The sequence below is a fragment of the Phoxinus phoxinus genome, assembly GCF_949152265.1.
Source record: "Phoxinus phoxinus genome assembly, chromosome: 21".
NCBI lineage: Eukaryota > Metazoa > Chordata > Actinopteri > Cypriniformes > Leuciscidae > Phoxinus > Phoxinus phoxinus.
The window spans coordinates 29880037-29906601 of record NC_136896.1 but is presented as its reverse complement, the minus strand read 5'-3'; the positions used below and the strand labels follow the sequence as shown (position 1 = coordinate 29906601).

General features: G+C 36.9%; 1 protein-coding gene across 4 annotated transcripts in view; it reads left to right on the top strand.

Annotated features, from left to right (window-relative positions):
* slc39a11 (solute carrier family 39, member 11) overlaps window positions 1-26565 on the top strand; it is a 159187-nt gene that overhangs the window by 119543 nt on the left and 13079 nt on the right. For all 4 annotated transcript variants that reach the window (XM_079595591.1, XM_079595590.1, XM_079595593.1 and 1 more), the window contains exon 7: window positions 15102-15171. In XM_079595591.1, the coding sequence (XP_079451717.1) occupies window positions 15102-15171 (70 nt within the window). The remainder of the gene's footprint in view (window positions 1-15101; window positions 15172-26565) is intronic.

The window sequence follows — 26565 nt, the reverse complement described above, 5'->3', positions numbered from 1 at the left end:
AATGAATTACACAACCAAGCAATGAAAAAAAAAGCTTGTAATTTAGAGCGTAACATTGACTTACCCGTCGAGAAGAAAGCAGGGAACTTCAGAGTCCCTTTCAAAGTCTTTCTCCTTCATTCGCTCTTTCCACCTGGGTAAAGCTATCCCGTTACCCTCGGTTTTTGAATTCGCCGGTCACGTTTCCTTTTAAATAAAATTTTGGCATTTCTCCTGTGGCTCGGTAGCCTGGGAAAACCCAGACCACTCTCAGTTGTAACTGAGTTAGGGTCTGGCAAAGCTCCATAGACAATTCATTTCCACAGGGGCGTCACCAACGGACGTCGGATAGATCTAAAACCAATCAGAGCGATGAATGACATGACGTATGCAGAGCGACTGAGAACATCTCGAGACTCTCAGCAATTTTCTGCAATTCGCTGATGCGAACGAGTGATGTTGTGATGTTCCACGGCGGCATCCATCTCTGTAATGTACAAAATCTGCGTCACCGTCTCTGCTCTGTCGTCATCGTGTAAAGCCCGCCCCAACGTTTCTGATTGGTGCCGCGAATTTCGACGGATTGGAAATGGGTTTCAATGGGCTCTTTGCCAGACCCACTTGCAGAGCACATCTAAATTTCCCGGAAGTGGTCTGGGTTTTCCCAGGCTAGTGGCTCGGCATAAGTATGATCCTGAATTGTGAAGTACCGTGCAGTGCAACCTTTCAAATTTACCGCTCTGAATGAACAAGCGTTGTGGAAACGCGTTGAGGTAGCCTAGTGCTTTTTGTCCCTCTCTGCATTATAGTTTTTCAAGATGGAGGAACGACATGGAAGCCTCCGTGGACTTACCCGTCCCATGTAAATAAAGATACGAAATTATATGCGTACGAGGATAAGTCGGATCATTGTGAGAGGTAATTGTACACCATTGAGGAATAATTTATGAATAAAGACATTGGTTTTAGTTAATGAAATAATTTAGTCCTGGTTTGCTTAGTGTTCATTTTTAACACCGAACCTAAAGATACAAAACAAATGGCTTTAATGAGTGCTGTATACATTAACTATATGGACGAAACTTACCACGCCTCTGAAACAATGCTGTGTTCTGGCTCAATGCGCTCATTGTATGTTTGTAACTGGTGTTTTTTACCAGCTGAGAGTCACAACGAGCTTATGAAAAGCCTCCGTTACACACAAACACAGATCTGCTGCGAGGAGACGCGGCTCTGACGCCTGACATCTTGTGACATCACATCCTGTGTTTGGTTTGTTTAGATGTCTTTGTTCCGTGTTGCCTTCATATTTCAGTCGAACCGCACCAGAGTTCGTTTGGAAGTGGACCGAGACCCCCTGAAAAGGTTTGGTCTGTCTTGCTTTCCCTGGTTTTGCCCTGTGGGACTTTTATTTTGAAGTGCATTTCCTGGTCCCCTTGTTTCAGTGTTTCATCCCCTGTCATTTGTTCCTGTGTCCTTAGTTTCCATCGCAGTGTTTGTTCCCATAATTATCCTCGTTTGTTGCCATAGCTACCATTGTTTGTTTCTATGACGCTTAATCATCTCCACCTGACTCTTGTTATCTCCTCTGTTTATTTATTCCCCTGCTTTTCAGTCTTTGTTGGTCATCGCTGTCTTCATCAAAACATATCTTATTATTATTTAATGGACCTGAACTAACAATGAAATGTTGTATAATTATTAACCAACAATAAGTCAAGTCAAGTCAAGAATATTTGTATAGCGCTTTTCACAATACAGATTGTATCAAAGCAGCTTCACAGTATTAAATTAAAATAATAATAAAACGTCCATGTTTGGTAATGCTAATCAATAGTATTATTCATTGATTCATTAAATTGAATAATTAAATTAAAGGCAACAATAAGCAGCAATAACAAAGATTAATAATTTCTGTAACAAATGTATTGCTCATTCTTAGTTAAAGTTTGTTAATGTATCAACATGAACTAATGAAATCGTATTGTAAAGTGTTACGAATCAAAATCCATCACATTTAGTTTATCCATTCCATCCATTTCCAAATGGATGGAAATTTTATGTGCAATTAAATCTTAAACACAGGCTTTTTTGAGTACTTTGATGTCCTAGTAATAGGCTACCATTGACTTGAGCCTTTTATTACCATTGCTACAATGGAGAAGACTGTGTTAAAACATATGCTGACTTTTATTCACAGTGTAGAGGTCAAATGTCTGCAGAACTAAATTGCGTCCATGCTAAATGTCACAGGACTGAAGACAGCAGGACACACACCGTAAGCGTCTGAGGAGTGTGTTTTTGTCTTCAGTGAAGGCCTGCCGTAACCTCTGTCATCCGCTTAAAGCTTCTTCTGTCAGGACGTAATTACAGTGTTTGCAGTGCAGCGCTCTATTGATATTCCTCATACAGTACGTTCTGTACAAATGTGCAATTCATTCAGCCTGAACCACTTACCGTACAGACTCCATTCACACTATCAGACTAGTTCAGTGTTTTTTGTCTCTAATTAACTTAAAAATGCATTTGAATGTCACAAACAGCATTTTAACAGCTTTTACAATAAAACAAAAATTATTTTCTTGGAGTTTGGGGCTGGGTGCTATGACGATATATATCGTGACCACAGCATTAAATGTCTATCATTAGAGATTTTGTTATTTCGTGTAATTTGCGGTTTGTAAATATAAAACTATTGACACTATTGAAATGAGAACATAAAGAGCGGGACATGCTTGATGTTAAAAAGAGATATTAGCGCAATATTAAAAAATAGCAACAAGTGCTATATATCCTGAAAAGTGAACAGAACTCAATGCGGTCACACACTTCCTGACACACAGCATAAGCCACTTCTCTCGGCATGCGATCGCGAATTCTGTTCTCTTTCACGTCTTATTGCGCTTGAATGGTCGAATACACGTGCAATCATGTCAAAATGTCCATCATGTGGAGTATTCATGTAAACACAGCCGGTTATATCTTACGTGAAAGTAAAGAGTTGGGTGTAAACCGGATATGTATCAGAATAATCTGTGTTTGGTCTTAAAGTGACAGCAGCCTAATAAACCTGCGGCTCTGTGTCATTAATGGGAATCAAACAAGAGAAAAGTACTTACTGCTCTTGACTGAATCACTTTAACTTTAATAAGAATGCATTTATATTTAATTAATACTGTGAAGCCTATGCATAATTTTATTCATTACATTTCTGTACTAATTCTAACTACCGTATTTTCCGGACTATAAGTCGCTCCGGAGTATAAGTCGCATCAGTCAAAAAACGCGTCATGAAGAGGAAAAAAGCATATATAAGTCGCACTGGGCTATAAGTCACATTTATTTAGAAATTTATTTCACAAAATCCAAGACCAAGAACAGACATTTAATCTGGAAAGGTTATTCAGCTCCACAACAGCACACATAACAACAGGCTGAAGGTGTCCGGTGTGTTAGCGTAACACATTAACAGTTATTCAGCTACACAATAGCATAAAGAACATATACCTGTGAGGCTGAATAGTGTCCGGTGTGTTAGCGTAACACATTAACAGTTATTCAGCTACACAATAGCATAAATAACATATGCCTGTGAGGCTGAATAGGCTAAACTAACATTAGCCAGCGAGTCCAACAAGTTACCGGTAAGCAAGTTCACCAAGCTCCCGATCTCATTCCTCAACACTGAATCCATTGAGTTCTTCCTCGGTGTCGCTTCTGAACAACTCCGCTAACTAGAGCGCCCTCTCGCGGCTGTAGACGGTAATGTTTTCTCTTGGTTCATCTCAGTCAGTATGAAATAATTTTGATATATAAGTCGCACCTGACTATAAGTCGCAGGACCAGCCAAACTATGAAAAAAAGTGTGACTTATAGTCCGGAAAATACGGTATATCGTTATTTTTTCTTTTTTTAATTCTCATCATGAAATAAGAATTTGGTCATATCGCCCACACTTACTTGGAGTGAAGCAGGTAAAGACACTTTCCCTCTGAAGGCAGGCTTATAAAGGCAGGCTTATCCTGATTATGTGTGCAGACTGATAGCAGCTGAAGTGAAGTCAGGAACAAAAGTCCCACACTAACGTCACAAGTCATTTCCGGTGAGAGTGGCGAGTGGAACGGAGAGCAGCTGCAGTGAAACTCTCATATATGGAGACCTAGACTACTTATCATGGCACATTTCAGGGTTTACCAATGCTTAAAGTCACCATAACATCAAAATGGACAATTCTGTTTTTTTAAATGCAATATTGATTATAAATGAAAGCGCTATATAAATACCTCATTCTATTCTATTCTATTCTATTCTATTCTATTCTATTCTATTCTATTCTATTCTATTCTATAAAGGATTTATCCGTGCACATCATTATTGCTTTAAATTCATGTTCCTGCTAATCTTGAATCAGAATAACTTGCAGCATCTCTTCTCTTCTCTGATGATGTGGGCGGGGCAACCTGTCACTCACATGAGATCCACCAATAGCATCCAATCAATTCCCCACAGACACAATCAAGCCCCGCCCTACTTTTGTTCTTGTTCAAGAAGCGTTTCACTCGGATATACTTCACAATTAATAGGGAAGAAAAGATGAGCTCAACTTCCACTTCATGCCGATATTAAAGCCAATGGTTTCACAATTAACTTTATAATGGAGTTACATTCAGAATATTATCTGTTAAATAAACAGAATGGAAAGATATAAATAGTTAGCTTAAATGGGTCATTCCTGTTCTTCTTGTTAAAATCTTTTTTTTTTAACTTAATTACACATGACATTTTTAGGGTAATTAAATTAAAACTTTTCTATAAAATGGTTAAAAAAGTATAAACCAACATAAAAACATGAACCTGTGTCGTAAACCTTATTTTAAAAAGGTTTTTGTTTTTATTTTCTTGGACACTCTTCTGAATCATTTAACCGTTTCAGGTTTAGTGGATTTAAGTGGAGTTTAATGTAGTCTGTTCGTCACTATAGTGTGTTTCAGCTCTAATGCCACTCGGCTCACTTTTACATCCACTTATGTTAACTCTTCTTCATTCCACATCTATTCTTTAAGCAAGCTAATGTATGCAGCAGTCACATGCTCCATCCTGAACTAGAATTACGACAAGATTCAGATCTTAGGTTGAACGCATGCATGCATGTCATCTCCCAAAATGCGCTCCGTTCTCTCTCTGCTGCACTCCATCTACGTCACAGCAGACTCAAGGGTTTTAATGCTTACAAGACGTCTCTTCTGCTCACCTAGGCACATTTATTTGATCAAAATACAGTAAAATCAGTAATATTGTCATATATTATTATAATGTAAAATAGCTGTTTTCTATGTGAATATATGTTCAACTGTAATTTATTCCTGTGTTCAAAGCTGTATTTGTTTCAACCCAATTTTGGGTCAATGTCAATGAAAAAAATGTCATTTAAAATTTTAACCCAACGGCTGGGTTTGTCTATATTTGACCCAAAATTGGGTTGAAACAACCCAGCATTTTTTAGAGTGTAGAAAGTTAAAAAGAACAGCATTTATTTGAAATTGAAGTCTAAATTTAAAATGATAAATACTTACTGCCAGTTTTGAAAACATAGCTATTTTTTCACATGTAAAGTCTCTAAAATCTAAAAAATAATGTGATTCATTGACACAGGGCTTGTGTTTTTCATGTACACACAAATTCTGAGAGAGCAGTGTGTGGGAATGATGTTGTCCAATAACATGCATGAGTCCATTGGCCTTCACAGCTACACATTATTAGTTTAAGCATGAAGATCATACAGTAGGTTGTGTGTGTGTGTGTGTGTGTGTGTGTGTGTGTGTGTGTCCTGTTTCTGTGTCCTTTGGGAAAACACTGGTCTGATTTTCATACGATGCCTGCAGTTCATTAAGTTAAGTGCATCTGAACGCATGGGAAAAGCTTGTGAAATATGGTCAGCATCATTACATTGGATTGGAGGTTTTGTTAGCACTGTGCTTATTGAGGATGTCCAATGCATCGAACAAAGCATAAAATACCTTTCTGTAAAGATTTCACAACTAATCTGAAGGCAAACAGATTGTCCTTTGAAAGTAAACCATCCCTGATTAAATATATAGATTACACTTAGGAAAAGAAAATGATATTTGCTCTTTTGGGAATGGGGAGAATTGCACTGGACGTCTCCTCTGTTCCCCATTGGTTTGTTGTCAGTGAGGAACACGGATGAAACGGTCATAAATTGGTCAGTTATTGTCAGTCATGTCTCTTGTGTATAATCAAGTGTGCTCTCTAATCTTCTAGTGCACGCATGAAGCCACTAGTATGACTGTGCATCGCACAACTCAATTAAACACAAATGCACACTTGAAATAGCTAACAACTCTGGAAGTGTGTATTTGATGACCAGACACTTTGTTATTGTGTTCAATGTGTGAAAGAGACTTTGTAATTCCTCATATTGATCTTGTCCATCAATTGAATCTTGTTTTTGTCCAATGACAGCGAGACGTTATTGTCATATATGACATGTGGCAGTAGTGACTGTAGTTTAATGTGCATCTGAAGGCAGTGCTTTAGAAGATTCAAAGTTTTCCTGCTGATTAGATTGAGTTTCAGGACTCTTACGTTTCAGTTTCCTCTGTGTTGTCATGCATCTTATGTGTCTTATATTAAATGTAATGTTTTTCTCAGTAATATTTACATGCAATATTCTTACATTAGATCTAATTTGCATATATAGACTGAAAAAAGGGGTAACGCTTTATTTTACAGTGTCATTGTTACATTACATGTCGAGTTTCATCACTTTCATCATCCATGTTGAATTACTGTCATTAAAAAAAACATCATGACATATAGTAAGTGCAGTGATTATTGAGGAATTATGAGTAAGCATTAAGATGTAAAATCTTAACCTGAATTGTTCAAAATGTCCTTGAACAAATCTGTGCACTGCAGAGGAAGATACATGTGTCTCTATGCTTTTTTGTGACAATGTAGATTTCTTTTGGTTCGTTTATTTTGATGGGAGCCCAGACACCCCGAGGCAAAAAAAATGAAGCACAATTTGTCCATTAATGATGTGCATGACTCACTTATTAAAATAAATTAAACATCAAGTCTGTGTTGCATCACTTTTGCCTGACAAATCTCAGAGAGCAGGACAAGATCTGTGGAATGAGATACGCCATCATATTTTAGTAAGCACAAATATTGCAGACATGCATCCAGCCTCAGATTTTTCCCTGGTGATATTTTGCAGTTTGAGAAAACAACTCCGCCACTGACCAGGAAAAACCGAGTCTAAAGTCAGCGGCGCGTTATTCAGATGCTATTTTAAGGGCGCATGCTTGGCCATAATGTAGCATGTGCACAACACACACACTTTGCTTCTCTCATCTACACAGACGCAGCAATTCCCATTTTTGCAAACCTCCAATATTACCACACGAGAGAGATCATTGTGCTGTCCATGAAGATGTGACAATTCTCCCACTGACCAGAAGAAACCCAGTCTAAAGTCAGTGGCGCCGCGCGTTATTCAGATGCTATTTTAAGGGCGCATGCTTGGCCATTATGTAGCGTGTGAACAACACACACACACTTTGCTTCTCTCATCTACACAGACGCAGCAGTTCATATTTTTGCAAACCATACATTATTACAAGAAAAAATATTACTACACGACAGAGATCATTGTGGTGTCCATGAAGATAGGCATAAATCTAGATTACACATTTATCCAAATTATTCAGGCTAACTGTAGTAATAACGGCTCAAACCTGTTTGGTCAATAGTGGCGAGACACATCGGTGTATAAGGACACCTGACAAAGTGTGTTGTCCGTCAAGAACCAGGAAACTAAATCCTGAAGACGGCGAGATCACCGTTACCATCATGTAAGTTGCGTGCGCCGGCAAACCCGCCGTTATAATAGCAATCCGCCGTGGAACAAGCGCGCCGGCTCTTAGAGGGAATGTGAGAGGACGCTCTGATTGGTTTATTTCACGTTACGCCCAAACCACACCTATGAGTAACACATTTTAGATTTGCCGCGATCCACCCACAAAGTTACTAGCGTTTCGTGTTTGATACTTGCGTTTCAGATCGTTAAAATAGGGCCCTATGATTAAATCTGGAAAATTTGTAATAGTATAAAATAATTTATAGCAAAACATCTAGCATTAATTCGATCTCAAACTGATTTATTAAAATAAGTTATTACTGCACCACCTGCGTGACATCATTAACCAACGTGGTTGAACGACAAATTTGTTACTATATGGTTTCGGGAAACAGTCGTGACTATCTTATTGATTTCTTCAACGATGCATCGTACTATTGTAGTTAAGCAGAGTTACGGTGTTGTACGAGAAACACACACCTGTTTAGTTCCTGTTTCTATGAAGCCTCTCATTCTGAAAAGCACGCTGTGCTCTGATTGGTCGGCTGGAGCAGTGTGTTGTGATTGGTCGAGTGTCTTTGGGAAATGTCCCGCCCCTTCCCATAACCGCCAGTTTAACACACTACTAACTATCTCAACCAGGCCCCGCCCCTTTATTCTGCGTATGAATTATTTAAATGAGGAATATTGTGACGTGTTCCTTTCTGGAAGAAACTCAAGACTACAATGGAGGCGTTTCAGGAGTTCAGAAACACTGATATAGAGAATAACTCCTGCTGGAGGGGCTTTTTCATGATCAAACACAGTAACATTACACACTAAAGAAAGTGACATATCTAAATATTTATTTTTAAGTCAAGGACGCTAGCGTTTCAAGTCAGGTAAAGGAGATTTGCGGCTCTTGTATAGGTGTCATTTGGACAGAGAGAGATAAGATGTCTTCATTTCTCTGTTGTAAAGCGTGATATGCCGAGGGAAGATCATGTTTTATGGATGGAGGTGGAGTGCAGATCTCCGTGCTGGAGAAGCTGGAGGGGACACTTGTAATGAATCTCTTGATGTGATTACACTGCATGTACCGTGCCACAATACGTCTCGGCTTGAGAGAGAGCTTTTAGTTGAGTCTCCCAGGCATTTCACATTTCAAAGCAGAGCTGTTGCTGTGGTTAACATGCAGATGCAGCATGAGTAGATGTGTGTTCACCTGCAGTTTCGCCTGAAGTGTATTTCAAACAAGGATCTTTCAGTGATACTTCTCGACATCAGCGCTGCAGTGGCTCCTAATGAGGATTTTCATTAATACTGGTCCGAATGCAGGAGTAAAAATAGGCTACCAGCAGCATTAATGTCTCATCAAATCTAATGTGGGCAGAGTCAAAGAGCAGAGGACAGTCTAAAGCAGGCGAGGTGGATCATAAGCATAGGCCTACATTATTTAAAAAAAAATGTTTTCTGATGATTGTGGTGGAAATCTTGAGTATTTGAGGGTGAGTGTCTTCAAAATTTTAAGCTCAATGCTGTTGACTGAAAATGAAAGCATTAAAAAAATATTACTTGAAATAAAATAAGCATTAACTGAAATGAAATAAAGTATAAAAATATATATGCAAGCAGCAATTGACCGTTCGGAAAGACCCGCCCCCCTTAGTTACTGTCGCTATGTCCGACAAGCTACGCCGCTCTCACACACACACCATGTTCTCACGCAGTGAAAAACACATTGTGGAGCAGAGAGGACGTTTTTTAAAAGAAATTTAAACAATAAATACCGTTTTGTGGCTCTTTAATGTGTGTGACAGATTGTCAGTTAAAGCCGCTCGTGAACCGATCATCTCTTCCTTCTAGTTCATTTATAGCATCAAATAAACATGAATGAACATCAGAAGGAATGTTGTTTTAACCGCGGAAAGACGTCAGTACACTCCGCTTCTCAAGTTCAAATCCTCCCATGTTAATCTGCTAACTCTCCTGACTGCTTTGTCGGACAAAATGGCGGATGGCGAAGTATGATTGGTCAGATCACCTGTCAATCAAGCTCCCCGCGAAGGGTCAATTATTGGGGCCAAGCTCAAAGAACACGATAAGTCATGCCGGCATGCCCGGGAGCATCAGACCAACTGCAACAACGAGTAATTAAAGACGTTTTAAGATGATTTTAGGCAAAAAGGCTGAAAAATCATAAATATAGTCACTAGTAATGGTTAATGGTTTATCACTTTTGACCAATAGGTGGCGCTGTGACCAAATTGATGTTTTGTGGTCAGAGTAAGATGACAAGTTTGGTGTCATTTTGGCTTCATGCCTCAAATTTCTTGCTGCGTTTTGTCTATCGACACGAAATCCATAACTTTTTGTCGGCACAGTCTGAAGATGATTGATCCAAATCTGCTGAAAATCGGACAAACGGTCTAGGAGGAGTTTGAAAAAGAAGGTTTTTAAAGAAAATCTAAATGGGGGACAGGAAGTTTAGCCGGCTATGGCAAAACTGGTATCTATGTCCTCGGCATGACCCAAGGAATCTAAGTCCAGTTTTATTACAATAGGCTAATGTAATCAAAAAAATATTAGCATTTATGGAAATATCAGTATAACGGTTGGCCACAAGGTGGCGCTGCCCCAATACTTTTTGAGTACTGTTAAGGCATGGTGTCGAAGACACAGTTTTGATTTCCAATGATTTCGCCAATGATTTAGTAAAATGTAGCATTTTATGAAAAAATACAAAATGTCCGACACGCAAATTGCCCGATATGGGAAAATTGGGTATCGTTCGACTCGACGTGCTGCACCGAATGTGTGATTTTTGGCCCAACCGTTCAGAAGTTATAAGCAAAAATAGCATTTTTCATATCTCCTGACCACTAGATGACACTGCGCGGACACTGTGTAGGTAACCTCAGGTCATGTGTGTCATAACACACACCAAGTTTGGTCAGAATTTGCGAAAGCGTTGCGAAGATATATTTTAGATACATTTTAGATACAAAGATACATGTTGGCGCGTTCTTGGTAGAATTTGTTTGCGCATTATTTGAGAATGGATCGACAAACCAACTTGAATTCCATAACTTTTGGCCGGCATGGTCTGAAGATGATCTGGTTACGTGTTTGTGAAAAGTTAAAAGTTAAATTTGAAAAAGTATTTAAAAAAGTAGGTTTTTCGGAAAATTCAAAAGGGCGAAAAAAGTTTCATGATGGAAAATGATATCATATGTACAGTTGGTGGCGCTAGAGGGATTGAGTTAGAGACACCAAATCTACTATGGTGACAGTTCAGACTGTCCTCTATCTCTGTGCCAAATTTCATAACTTTCTATGGGCAGCCATAGAATCAAGAGCGGAAGAAGAAACGGAATAATAATATAAATAAGAAGAACGCCAACATATACAATTGGTGCCACGTACCTTCGCTTAGTTTAAGTTGAAGTACTAAAATAGCTATAACTAAACTAAAACTAATAATTAATAAATACTACCGGTATATAGACATATTAATTATATATAAATGACAAACACATTTTGAAAGAGGTCTATTATGCTCACCAAGTCTGCATTTATTCATACAGTAAAAACAGGAATATTGTGAAATATTATAAAAAATGTTCGATTTGCTGCTCAAGAAACATTTCTGATTATTATCAAGGTTGAAAACAGTTGTGCTGCTTCAGATTTTTGTGGAAACTATCATACATTTTATGTTCTATAATTCTTTGATTAATAGAAAATACCAAAGAACAGTATTTATTTGAAATCGAAATCTTTTGTTACATTATAAATGTCTTTACTGTCACTTTTGGTCAATTTAATGTGTTCGTGCTGAATGCAAGTGTTAATTTCTTAAAAAAAAAAAAATGGACTGACCTCAAACTTTTGAGATGATCCACGTGTTTAAAGTTTGCCTTTTAGATGCTTTGCTAATGTGCTTTTAGATTTTGAAAGGCAACTTTGACCCGTCACTTTAACCTCGGCAGAAGTGTTTTGCACCAGATTTTTGTCTGATTTAATGCCATGTTGATTTGATATCGAATGCATTTACATATCCTTAATTTCCTCTGAGCCCAAAATGAATTTTCCTGGCTAAAGATAAGATTGACCTGATTAATCTGAGTGATGGCTGTGAATGAACATTTTTACATAAACGAGTGACACACACACACACACACACACACACACACACACACACACACACACACACACACACACACACTAAGCGCTAGTGGAGCGTGTGAAATTGAATTGGACTCAAGAATGGGGGCTTTGATTGGTTGTCGGCTTATCAGATTGCTGAGGTGCTTCTGGACTGAAAAAGGATCGGTCTCTATATAAGATGTTTGAAATCTAAACTTCAATACCAGTACAAACCCCATGAGATCAAGACAAATCCGCTACTGGCTTCACAGATGAAAACCAGTGCCACGCAGAGAACATGAAATTGAGAATTGAGAGTGAACAGAAAACATGTTTGGAAATTGAAAATGAACTGCATCTGACATTACACATTTAATATAACGGTCAGTAAAACAGACATGAACTAACAATTGTATTTTTATTATCTGAAGTATTTTACAATGGCTTCGAATGCAGCTCAGCCAATCATAATCAAGGACGGGAACTATCAGAATATTTTTCGAAAAAATGAAAATATGGTGCAAAAGTTCATTTATTTCAGTAATTCAACTTAAAAGGTGAAACTAATATATTATATAGACTCATTACATGCAAAGTGAGATATTTCAAGCCTTTATTTGTTATAATTTTGATGATTATGGCTTATAGATTATGAAAACCTTTTCACAATATTCAAATTTTTACTTTGGGGTTTTCATAAACTGTAAGCCATAATCATCACAATTATAACAAATAAAGGCTTGAAATATCTCACTTTGCATGTAATGAGTCTTTATAATATATTAGTTTCACCTTTTAAGTTGAATTACTGAAATAAATGAACTTATGCACCATATTATAATTTTTTGAGTTTCATCTGTATATTTAAAGGGACATTCTTTCATAATTTACTCGCTCTCATACCATTGAAAATCTGTATGGAAGATATTTTGAAGAACTTAGGGATCTGAACAACATTGGACCCCACCGACTTTGATTATATGGCACAGAAACGGTTCATATATCTGCTATTGTGTTTTATACAACACGAGGGTGAGTATATGATGCCAGAATTTTTATTTTTGGGTGAACTTTCCCTTTAATGGCTATTTGCTCTTTAAAAAAAAAAAGGGAGTACCTTCAGTACTGCAGATTAATTTCTAAGCCACAGTTACCCAAGACTAGACAGTTACTGTGGACACTGTTCGGTGAACAAATGGCTTTGGATGAAAGTTTGGCAGATAAAAAGCATTGGTTTGAATCTCACACACTGCCTTCAAAGGACATTTAAAGACTATATGTGACCCTGGATCACAAAACCAGTCACAAGTCGCACGCGTATATCTGTGGCAATAGCCAACAATACAGTGCTGTGCATAAGTGAACACACCCATGCTAAAGTTGACTAAAAAGAGGAATAAAAAATCATCGGTAACACTTTACTTGAAGGGGTGTGCATAAGACTGACATGACACCTTCATAATCATGATAATGACACATATCATGAATATGAAGGTGTTATGCATGTTTATGACAACTGTCATTAAGTGTCATTTGCTCAATTATGACATTTTTAATGCAAATATTACATGGTTTGAGAAGTCTTTATTATGACAACTTCACATAAACCAATACATCATAACCTGTCAGTGTCTTGGTAATGTCAACTTGACAATACCAAGACAACATAAATTGTCATAAATATGACATAGCAGATTCATTATCAAACTTAAGAAACCACTTAGCTTTATGGGTTAACATTACAATATTTTTCATTTTAATGACAAATTCAATGTGTACCACTGTAGTTGAGGTTTTAGAAAAATATTCCTGACACAGTTATAATGCCTCATGACAGCCGATGTCAAAGCCAACATGACCGTTTAATTTATGTTAACCCATAAAGATAAGTGCGTTTTTAAGTTTGATCATTAATCATTTTTTCAGACATATTTATGACAGGTTATGATGTATTGGTTTATGTCAAGTTGTCATGACAAAGACACTGACAGGTTATGATGTATTGGTTTATGTCAAGTTGTCATAACAAAGACATCTCAAACAATGTCATATTTGATTTATAATTTTCATAATTAAGGGAATGACACTTAATGGTAGTTGTCATAAACATGCATAAAACCTCCTTCATATTTATGACATGTGTCATTATCATGATTATGAAGGTGTCATGTCAGTCTTATGCACACCCCTTCAAGTGAAGTGTTACCAAATCATCTTTTGGAAATTAGTCTTAATACCTTAATTTAAAAAAAATGAGGAAAACTCCAACCTTAAAGACACCAATTTTCTCTGTGAATGAATAATGTATGGTAAATAAATAAATGTCCTTTTTAAAACACAGTGTGCATAAGTCAGGGCACCCCATGTTAAATCCCCATAGCGGCAGACAGGTTTATATTTTTAAAGGCCAGTTATTTGATGGATCCGGGATACTATGATCCTGATAAAGTTTCCTTGGCCTTTGGGATTAAAATATCCGCACATCCTCACACACCCGTCACCAAACCTAGAGATCGGCATGGGGTACTTTCCATAAGATCATCTCTCACTGCAAATAAAACCAGATATTAGGCGAACTGAACTAAAACCATGCCGATCTCCAGGTTTGGTGACGGGTGTGTGAGGATGTGCGGATATTTTAGATTATTTTTTATTCCTCTTTTTAGCCAACTTTAGCATGGGTGTGTAAACTTATGCACAGCACTGTACATGGGTCAAAATTATAGATTTTTCTTTTATGCCAAAAATCATTAGGATATTAAGTTAAGATCATGTTCCATGAAGACATTTAGTAAATGTCCTACCGTAAATATATAAAACATGTATTTTTGTGAGTGAATGCAGCACAATCGTGAACATAAATGCACAACTTTAAAGGAGATTTTCTCAATGTTTAGATTTTTTTGCTCCTCAGATTCCAGATTTTCAATAGTTGTATCTCGACCAAATATTGTCCTATCCTAACAAACCACACATCAATGGAGAGATTATTTATTCAGCTTTCAGATGATGTATGAATCTCCTGTTTAAAGTCTATCCTGATCATCAGTGCTCTTCATAACAAGCTCCGCGTGCTGTGAAAGACTGACCAGGTGTTTGTGTTTTTCAGAGGGTTTGGCTGTTGGCGTCGGCTTCGGGGCCGTCGGAAAAACTCCATCAGCCACGTTTGAAAGCGCCAGGTAAGCCATAAACACACTTTAAAGGAGAGTTCGCCAAACTTTTACTCTCCCCCACATCATTCCAACACATTATTTTCTTCCGTGAAGCACACGAGACGTTTAGCAGAGCGTCACAGCTTCTGTTGTCAAAAGCATAATACAAGTTGGCCATTCAAAGATATTGATAATAATCAGGTTCCATTTGTTAACATTTATTTGTTAACATGAACTAACAACTCTTTTAAAATAAGTCATGACAACATGTTTTTCCATTGCTTCAACTCATCAAAATAATTTAACCAATTTCAACTTCATTTTTCTAAGTTCAACTAGGCAAGAAAATGAGTTGAAATGACTTGAACAGCCAATTTGATTATACATACAGATTTAAGGCATTACAGTTGAAATACAATTACAATTTAAGTTGAATTACAGTGAATAGAAAATTTGGTAACACTATATATTAGCCTTTATATTTAAAGCATCATAAAAGTATTTTTAATGCATTATTATTCAATTCAATTCAAATTTATTTGTATAGCGCTTTTCACAATACATATTGTTTATGTATTTTCACAAATACATGTATTGTACTTTTCACAATACATAATTATTCCTTGTAATGCACCTTATAAGGCATTGTATGTATCATGAATAATTGTAACCACAGTTATAATGCATTATAATACTGATCTATTTAGTGAATGTTTCTTTAGAAAGTATAATGCATTAGAACACACGACAAACAACCAATTTCAGATGTAGATGCTAAATTCACTGTAAACCACAGCCTTACTAGGCTTATATTATGCTTTTATAAAATAGTTAGTCCCTTAAAATGTAACTTAATATTTATTAGGTATATATGTGTGTAGGCGTCGAACATGGCTCAACCAATCAGAATCAAGGACCCGGGAATTATCCATCAAGATTTTCAATCAATAACGGCCTAAATTTCAGTCTTTTCCACACAAAAAGCTAATTTTGGAAGAATATAGTACACAAGTCATAACTTTATTATACTTTGGTAGTGCTTCTTGAGCTTTGCAGTATAAATTAACATGCTTTTTTTTTTTTTTTAAAAGAGCAGCTTGGACATTCTGTCTAACATCTGATTTAGTTTTTTACGGGTTATAGAAAATATATGATGAGGCCAGAAGTACATTGGACTGAATGTAGACAAATTGTAATAGTAAAAGATAGTGGCTGCTTATGCTTGAAGTTATTATAACAGAGGATCTGGACTGAGAACACACGTTTTATCACTTCCTTGTAGTTAGTAAAAACACAAGTTGCTTTGCATGAATATCTAACATCCTTTGCTATATTGAAAGCATTGATTTTAATTGCTAATATCTCAAAAACTGCCCTCAAATGAGATAACAACTAAACATACAATAAATTAAATCCCAAGAATGTTGAAGAGTTGAAAGCTCGGTCACACTGTAAAAAATGACATGATCAATAAGTCATGGCAACATACAGTAGTGAGGAAAAGTGATGTCTGGCCATCTTCAAACTTTAATTGAAATATTAAGCATATATTAATAATTTGTTTTAATTGTGATAACGCAATGAATCACGGCAAATTATGCGACACAATTTTTTGTCCAGGCTGTCATACAAGGAAATTATGAACACATGCGGTAAAAGAAATTAGATAATTTTTTTTCTTTGCATTTTTTTTTTACATATATAAACCTGTAGCTGTAGTTTGCCTTTTTTGCCAAGTAATTTTGTCAGACCTTCACTAAGTTTAGTGTTTTGTTCTTCTCTCATATTTAACACATTTAAAAAAATATATATATATATATATAAAATATTTCCTCATATTTTGATGATTTATGTTCATCACTTTTCTGACATGTTTTTACATTACTTTAACTTACCATTAAAATAAGCGATTTCAACAATTTTATACAAGTTATACGTGATTCAACTCGATTTTTTAAGTCAATTTGATATCATTTAAGTTGCAATGACTTGTTCAGCCAAGGCAAAAAGTGAAAGTTGAAATGGGCTCTAGATCTTTCTCAGTCAGGCGTATAATGGAACATGAACAGTTTCTGCTTCATCGTTCTCTGTCAAGAAAGAAACTAATATGGGGCCAGAAGGACATGACGATGAGTTGATTCATCGTGGGGTGAATTATTTATTTAAAAGGACACATGCAGAGTGATATTCTGCGGTTTACTGTGACTGGGCGTTTCTTGCAGTTTGCAGACAGTATTGTGTGATGCTGTCCCCAAGTGGTCGAAACTGGTATTGTGAGATCTCTGTGTCTCTCCCACACACACACACACGCACAAAGAACGTGCTGTTGTGATAATTCTTGCACACACATGTTAATATCCATGTTCTCGGGACAGTCTGTTTAAATCCTGCCAGACAGGGAGGGAGCGAGCGAGAAGGAAACCGGCTAACAAGTGTGTACATCTCACTGCCAGATGGAGTCTATTAGCCATCGCTGAGAATCAGAGCCGCATTGTAAGCGCTCAAGCACCTGGACTCCACTATGTGTGCGCACATTTGTGACCAGATGTGAGCCAAAGCTTGCAGATGTTGAATGTGTGTCTTTTATTCTGCATTTCTGCCTTTTAATACCGTGTATTTCCATATATAGGAAAAGCTGTTTTGGATTAGTGTTGCAATCATATAATCTCTTTACATCCATACTGACAACTCAGGGTTTCCTACTATGCGCTTTTTTTTTAGATGAAACCTCTATTTGCTCATGATTAAAAGCGCAGAGAGAAGGAGAGATAGATGGATGAATGGATACACAGTTTGTTCGACGAGTAAACACAGAGAGCAGCGTTGGACGTATGATACGGCATAAGAAAGAGGTCTTTGTCTCAGTCTAAAAACAATCGCACGAGGGCAAGCGGAGAGTAGAGCCAAAGTCCTTTAAGGCAAGTCATTCAACACATCTGATTCCGCCATATTGCTCCCATTCATAGGAATATGAGTGCACCGCCTGCGTATCTCAAGGTTTTGGTAGAGCTCAAGTCAAGTTCAGCGCTTTTCACATTGCACATTATTTCAAAGCAGCTTTACATAAAATCATGATGTTATTGTTTATAATATCTCAGTATTTCAATGCATTATAGTTGCATATTAGAGCTGGGTGAGAATATAGGTACATTTTGCAATAAAACAATCAAAAAGTTGGTATTTACTATACAGTAGTAGACCTATATATTGTGTGTATATATGAGAATATGTATGCGGATAAAGTTGCATCCAACTTGAAATATTTCAAAAATATATGAAATTGTCAGCATATTTATCTTTAAAAGATATGTTTTGTTTTTCAAAAATAGTTTTTTTATTGCTTTTTTAATCTTTATAATTGAATTCTATGGAGGGAAGATTGTAAATGTTTGTAATCAAAACATACTGTTAACGAAAATATGATGAGAACAAAAATATTTTGTTATGGTTAATAATGCTTAATCAGTGTATTTGAAAAAAAAAAACACATTTAAAGTCCCTGTTGTGATGTATATTCGAATGAAACGCTTCTGGAACAAGAACAAATGTAGAAATTAAATCAAATAAAAAAGTTATTCTTGATTCAAGATCACAGGAACATAAATTTAAAACCGTAATGATGATGTGCACGGATAAATCATGCAGAATAAATGCTGCAAAATAAAGAAACGATTTCTTCCATTCCTCCACTGCTGGTTTTGGTTTTGTGTTCATCACATATTTATGTCTTTTCCACGGCACAAACCTTGTTGGTTTTGTGAAGCTGCACCAGAATATCCCCACAAGACTTTATGAAGTGAAAAAGAAAGAAAGAAATGTGAAATTCCCCAACACACAACCAGTTTATTCTGAAAACAAAATAAAAACATTAGTTTCGAAATGATGACTTTTGAGGGACTTTTCCCAGAGTCAGCATTACTCTACTGTAGTTATATTATACTCTACACTACTGTACTGTACTATACTATACTGTACACTCATTCTTTCTGTCCTTTCTGGCTAAACATACAATATAATCAACACTTGCATGACTTTAAAGTCCTTCAATGTGTTGTTTTGAGGAACCAGGAGAATCCCAGCTCTCCTTTAAAGGATTTCTGGGAAGTGGAACGGTTTACATTATTGTCATTAGTCTCTGGTAATGAATGTGGGATGGCTGAAAATCACTGGGATCTACAGGCAAGCCACATTGGATCATGTTTTCCATTCAGTAAAGAACTGAAACCTTCCAAGTGTTTGGTCTTCACGTGTAAAACCCTCAACAAGCGATTAATAATGGACGTCATAGACATGTTCAGTCAGTGCTGATTCTTGCATGATCGCAAAACCTCCAAATATCAGACGTTAGTCATTCAAGAATCTGTTTTAGGATTGTGAAAATTGTATGTTATTGGAATACTGAAAACCATTAACTTTATTAGCCTGAAATGTATGCTTAAAAGTTTAATCCTGTTATATTTTTGCGATTTTCCAGACATATACAACCTTAAAGTGCATTTGCTAACATTATTTAGATGGGTGTTAACTCAGAGAGGCGTCTGAACATCTTGACCTGGAGGAGGTTTTGGATGTGGAGATAGCAGTGACATTTTTACCCTTTATTCAAATATTATTACACATTTGTTAAAGCATATTGTGTGCACTCTAAAAATGTGCTGGGTTGTTTCAATCCATGTTTGGGTATAATGCCCTTTTCACAAGATGTAAAATAAACCTCTGATGTCCCCAGAGTGTGTGTGTGTGTGTGAAGTTTTAGCTCAAAATACCCCACAGATATTCTTATATCGCATGTTAAAATCGTCACTTTTTGAGATTGAGCAAAAACACACCGTTTTGTGTCTGTCTCTTTAAATGCAAATGAGCTGCTGCTCCCGGCACAGGGGGCGGAGCTTCAAGAGCTTGTGTCCTTTTACCTCACACACACACACACACACACACACACACACACACACACACACACACATGCACCGAAAATTTCAACAACTTTTAGCCTTTTATGTTCAAACCGGAGTCAGACAAAGATGGAGAGACTCAAGAAGAAGTGACAACATGTAGAAGAACAGGACATTTCTGAATGGTTAGTTGATGAATTTATGTAGATTATGTGTAGTTATCTTCTAGTCATTGATTAGCATATTCTGTCATGATAACCTATAATCGTGTTCAGGGGGCGGGGTTTATGTAAATTTTAGGGCTGGTGATGTCACTAACCCGGGAGGAATGTCGTGTAGTTCCTACCAGCCGTTTGTTGTAGTCCTTAAAAAACTATTTCTTTAAAAGCAAATATCTCCCTTTGCTCTGAACTTTGAGCGTTGTAACTTTGCAGATGTTGTTTATGATCAAACAGCAACATTACACACTAACTACAGTTAGAAAAGTCAAATCATAATCAACCCCCCCTTGTTCTGCTTGGAGTCAATAGTTTTATATGTGATAATGCTATGAATTGTGCACAATATTTAGCCAGGCTGTCATACGAAAATGTATGAACACATGCAAAAACAATGAACTATGAAATAGTAACGTGATAGTCAATGTATGCGTTTTCCTGTCAGCTTTTTGATCTTAAATAATACCTCTAGTGTTTAGTTCTTCCCTCATATGTACAATATATAAAAATATAAAATAGTGTCCTCATATTTAGATAGTTTAATCAAACGTGTAGGGTCATTAAACACTTCTGTCCAGTTTCTGAGACGTCTCGTCCTCCATCCGCCACTGAAGGCAGTCAGACAGACGCTCTTCTCTCTCCTCTGAAACAAAAGTCTGTTTGTTTTCCAGGGAAAAGCCACTCTTCTGTTTCTTTCCCTTTCCCAGCACTCTTCTCCCAGTCAAAGCAGTCCTTGCATTCCCCAGTACCCACATACTCAAGTGGACTGTTAAAACCAGATGCTCAGAGACTCTTCAAAGAAACTGGGACTTTTTTATTTTTTTTGCAGCTCAAATGTAGGTACAGCGCACATGTTTCTGAGCAGATGCACTGAAGCCCAGACGTGCCGTTGCTCTCGCGTCTCGATCTTTCACTCGGACTGTAGGGTGTGTGTTGGGATAAATGTGCGGCTGACATCATGAACTTTATTGACTCGCTCCTCATCGCATGCAGCAGCGGAGGTGACGTGACCCTGGAGTCGGCAAAACATTTTACGACAAGTTTATTTTATTTCTAGAGCTAAATGTGATGAACTCAGCTGGAAAAACATGTCCCTCCTGCGTCTCTGCTGGAGGTGTTTCTGTCAAAACCCTGAACATTAGTCCTCTGCGCATGAATTATGTCATATTTAAAGAGCCAACAAGCTCATGTTAGTAGAGGTTGATTATGCACAGCTTTTGTTTCATTTCCTTCAGCAATTTCCTCTGGCGAGACTAATAAAAATTAATGATGAAAGTTACGGAGCAAAATATGAAAATGGGCTTTTGAAGAAGTAACTTAACAGAATTAATTTGCGATATATAAGCGGGTCAGTCAATTGGGAAAGAATGTACAAATAAATAATAATAATCATTTTTTAAAATGTTGTCCAAGCAATAGCAGATCATCCGTTTAATATCAGTCTAAAATCAAGCCATTATTGAACCTCATATGAGTTATAGTTATTACATTATTAATGTCTGATTTCTATAGCTGTTTTTGGAGACGTTTTAATAGTATCACTAATTTGAAGTTTGAATGTTATTTAAATTAATTCAAGTTCAATCTCTGATTTTATTTGTTTTCATCATTATGATGGATAAGGATGGATAAACTTAATTTGTCCCCGAAAGGGAAATTTGTCTTGGGCAAAGTTCTGCAATATTACACAACACAACAATATATACACAGCACAACAATGTATAAAAAATAAAATACAAGATATGTACAGTGCTGCTGCTAGTGTGCTATACACTCTTAGAAAGAATGTGTTAAAAATAACACAACCTGTGTTAAATTTTAACACATCCGTGGGTGAGCTCCAGGACTACTAGTTTTGTGTTCATTTTAACTCATTCACTTTGTTAATGAGTTTAACACACTAAATGAGTCAGAAAGGTTAACATAAAGATGTGTAAAAGATGTGTAAACATGTGTAACATTATGTGCTATCCTTGACCACTTAAAATGGTGTTAAAAAAGGTATTTACAATCCTAAACAAACGTTAGCATTTGACAAAATAAATATAAAGTCTATGGTTGATTTATCTCATTTATTATAATGAAATATCAACAATACAATTTAAAGCAGTCAAAAAGGAAATGTCCAACATAGGACAAAACTGTTATTTTCACAATCTCATTAGTAACATGACAAGGCGCGAATCATCTCCTCCCTGGTAAAAAGTTGGTTTTCACAAACAGTTTTGATGCGAGGGGTAGTCGATAACGAAGTGATATCTTTATAAATGTTTTATTTTCAACAATACAGAAGTAAAAACAAATAGCTGCTGTCATTAACAGACTATTATCTCCAACTGAACTGACTGGAACTGGATTATGTTCACTCAGTCATTGGTTCAGTTCAACTAGCTAATTTAAATAACGGTCACGTTATAAAAAATAATAACACATGAAGTGTGTAAGCACATCAGTCTACTCATATTGTGTTAAATGCTTTGAGTAAACACCCAAGTTGTGTTAATTTTAAACTACACATAGATATGTGTAAAATAGGTTATTATTTTCAACACATTTTTAGTTAATATTGACACAAAATGTGTAAATTAGAGTGTTACACATATTTTGTGTAATTTTTCTACACATTCCTTCTAAGAGTGTAGGTGCGTTGTTCCGGGTCATATTCAACAATTTTATCGAGGCCGGAACAAATGAAAGCTTCAGTCTATTATTTTTTACACATTGGCATTCTCAGTCAAAAAGAGGATGTTCAAAGTCGATACTAATACTCGTAGCTTTTCTCATCATTGCCTCTTCGTATACAGTCTGTATGGGTTCATATTGATTTATTCCTATGATTTTCATGGCTGTTTTGTGGATATGGGCCAATTTGTTTTTCAATTGAACAGACACATTTCCAAACCAGACTATAATTCCATAACGAATAAGACTTTCAAGCGTGGCTCGGTAAAAAACAAGTACAATGTCACTGGCCACCCCATACAGTCTCAGTCTTCTTACAGAGTAAAGCCTCCGCTGCAGTCGTGTGCACAGACTGTCAATGTGTTTAAGTTCATACTTGACATATTTCATTAATATATGTAATAACGTTAAGTAAAGTAACGTTTTTTTAAATACGCAATAGATTATCAGAGCTGTGCATTGATATAAATATCACTCTTCTTGTGCAGGGTTCGTACGAGATCCAGTGCTTGAAATACAATTTGACTTTTTGAAATTGAAGTCCTTTAAAACATATTTATGAAGAGGTACTTGAAAAGTGCTTGAATTATTGAAAGACAATATATATGAAAAAAAATGTGTTTCTTTTTTCTATGAAACTATATTTTCATGTAAAATGAACATCTGATAAATATATCTTGCATGACTACGAATGTGATATTGCTCATAAATATCCCAGTATATGATGCAGCTTTCATTCATCAGCTCACTCATATATTCATGGGGGAAATCAGTTTGAATAAGGAAAGCGATATCTTTATCTATCTTTGTGGTTATGGTTAATGGTGCCACAGTCATTGCATACTTTGCTGCACTTTGTTTTATTGCTATATGTTTATTTATACGTTTACATTTTTTAGAATTTGAAAGATAACACAAATATTGTTTTAAAAAGTGATATCTATGATTGAAGTCCTTGAAAACAAAAAAAGTAGAGCTTAAAAAGTCCTTGAAAGTCCTGGAATTTCATTTTACAGTATCTGTACTGTGTTCGTTTAGTAAAAATGATGCATATTTTAATTTCCCCCAGATTTACTCCATTGGACGTCTTGCTTTAAACTAGTTGGCTCTGCTTGGCGAGAATGACTCTTTGGTGAAGAGTTACACCACACATTTTCATCATAGCGTATGGTCAACTTAATCTCAAGAATCTGAGTGAACGTGTGGCTGTTGTCCAACTTCAGCACTACGTTTACAAGCTGTCAATATTCGGGTTATGGTCGGGTTAAGGTCACTATTCGGGTTTCTGAAACATTCGCAATAACCCGTTTACATGCGTGAGCAGAGAGAGTTACTCCTGTATACATGGAATTTGTAATCAATTGGCAATATCCCGATGTAAACGGCGACGCACGGTTAGCGTCTGGACGTATGGACAACCTTAAGATTGAAAATGCATAATTTCCGATTCTTCTTCCTGTATCCAAAGACAACAGCGGCAGCATGCGGATCATGAATAGTTCGGGGCAGATAGCGATCGGCTTTGTTTGCGCTTTGGTGCTGGTACTGACCCGCCAGCAGCACTGACACTACTGTGCTGCGTTTTACCATGTTTACCTCTACTTCCTGTTTACTTCCGCTATACTGCACGCGGGTTTTTGTATGCGCCGTCCTCTACTCAAAAGACCAAGATTCCTTTCGAATAGAACATGGGCAGAACACAAATCAATGTTCCTTTTGATGAGGATATGCTGATACGCGTTTACATGACCAAATATTCGGGTTAGAAAAGATTCGGTGGACGTTAGATTCGGGTTTGAACGGGTTATTGGCTGCTTGTAAACGTAGTCATTGACTACGTTTACAAGCTGTTAATATTCGGGTTATGGTCGGGTTAAGGTCACTATTCGGGTTTCTGAAACATTCGGGATGACCCGTTTACATGCGTGAGCAGAGAGAGTTACTCCTGTATACATGGAATGTGTAATCAGTCGCCAATATCCCGATGTAAACGGCGACGCACGGTTAGCGTCTGGACGTACGGACAACATTAAGACGCAATATGCGTCATTTCCGATTCTTCTTCCTGTATCCAAAGACGACGACAACAACAACAGCAGCAGCAGCAGGCGGATAATGAATAGTTTGGGGCAGATAGCGATAGTCTTTGTTTGCGCTTTGGCGCTGGTACTGATCCAATAAAAGACATTATATTCTTGGTTTTCACCACACTAATAAAGAAATTGGTCTCCTCCTCGCTCCAAAAGTGTGGTGCTGTGTTAACCTCGACTTGTTTACTTCCGCTATACTGCACGCGGGTTTTTTTATGCGCAGTCTCTACTCAAAAGACCAAGATTCCTTGCGAATAGAACATGCGCAGAACACACATTTTGATGGGGATATGCCGAAACGCGTCTACAAGACCAAATATTCGGGTTAGAAAAGGGGTACCCCAGGTATAATATCCCGTTTTTTTAAAATCTGGCATATCCGGGTTTTTGCCGGTGTTTACATGGCCGTGCGCGACTGGGTTATTGCTAATATTCCGGTTTTGAACGGGTTATTGCTAATATTCCGGTTTTGAACGGGTTATTGGCTGCTTGTAAACGTAGTCCTTGACTTCAGTGTGTGATGGGCTATGTTGATGTGTTCTGGGAACTGTGTTTACTGGTCCTGTGAGTGTGTGCTTAACCAAACACACATGCCAACAGGAATTCTGCTGTACAATGGACCTTTGCAAAACATCATAAACCGCTTGTCAGCCAAGACCGAAAAACTTCCAGATTGATTTCTTGATGTCAATTTAGGACAGAAAGTTTGTGCGTTTCCCAGATGTGGTCCGTACAGTATTTATCTGCTGGTTTTATGGATTTATTGAGTGTTTGCTCAGTCGAGCAGTGCAGAATGAGCTCGCATCTCTAGTTTTATCTGGTGTTTCTCTCTCTGAGCTTCGGTCTGCGTTTGCTCATGACTCTTCTGGTCCTCAGGCTTCCTCTGGCTGATGTGTACGGTGTCAGTTTGACGCACCACAGCACATTCGTTTAATGAATCGTGTTTGTTCATTTGATTCTCATCTGACAGACTGACGAGAGGTTTATGCTTCAGTTCCCCACAATCCTCTGCTCAGGAATGATTGAGATGTTTATAATGCGTTTTTTTTTTTTCTAAGTTGATTTTGAATCTGATTAGTAATGCATCCATCCATTGTTCATTCTATCATTCTATCTATCTGTCCATCATCCATCGTTCTGTCCGTCCGTCCTTCCATCTGTCCAACCTTATGTTTATCTATCTCTCTATCCATCTATCTATAGTATTTATTTATTTGTGAACTATTCAAAATGTTAAATATAGTTTAAAGTCTGTCAGGTTTGCTGCATTTACACGTTCTAAGAAGAGACAATCCTCTGCTCGGGAATGATTGAGATGTTTATATTGCGAGTTCATTTTGAATCTGACGGATAACAATAATCTATCTAATAATCAAATTGATCTATCTATCTATTGTTCATTCTATATATATAAATATTGTTCATTCCATCCATCCATTCATCCATCTATCTATTGTTTTATCCATCCATCCATTGTTCATTCTATCCATTCATTGTTCATTTCATCCATTCATCATCCATTGTTCATTACATCCATCC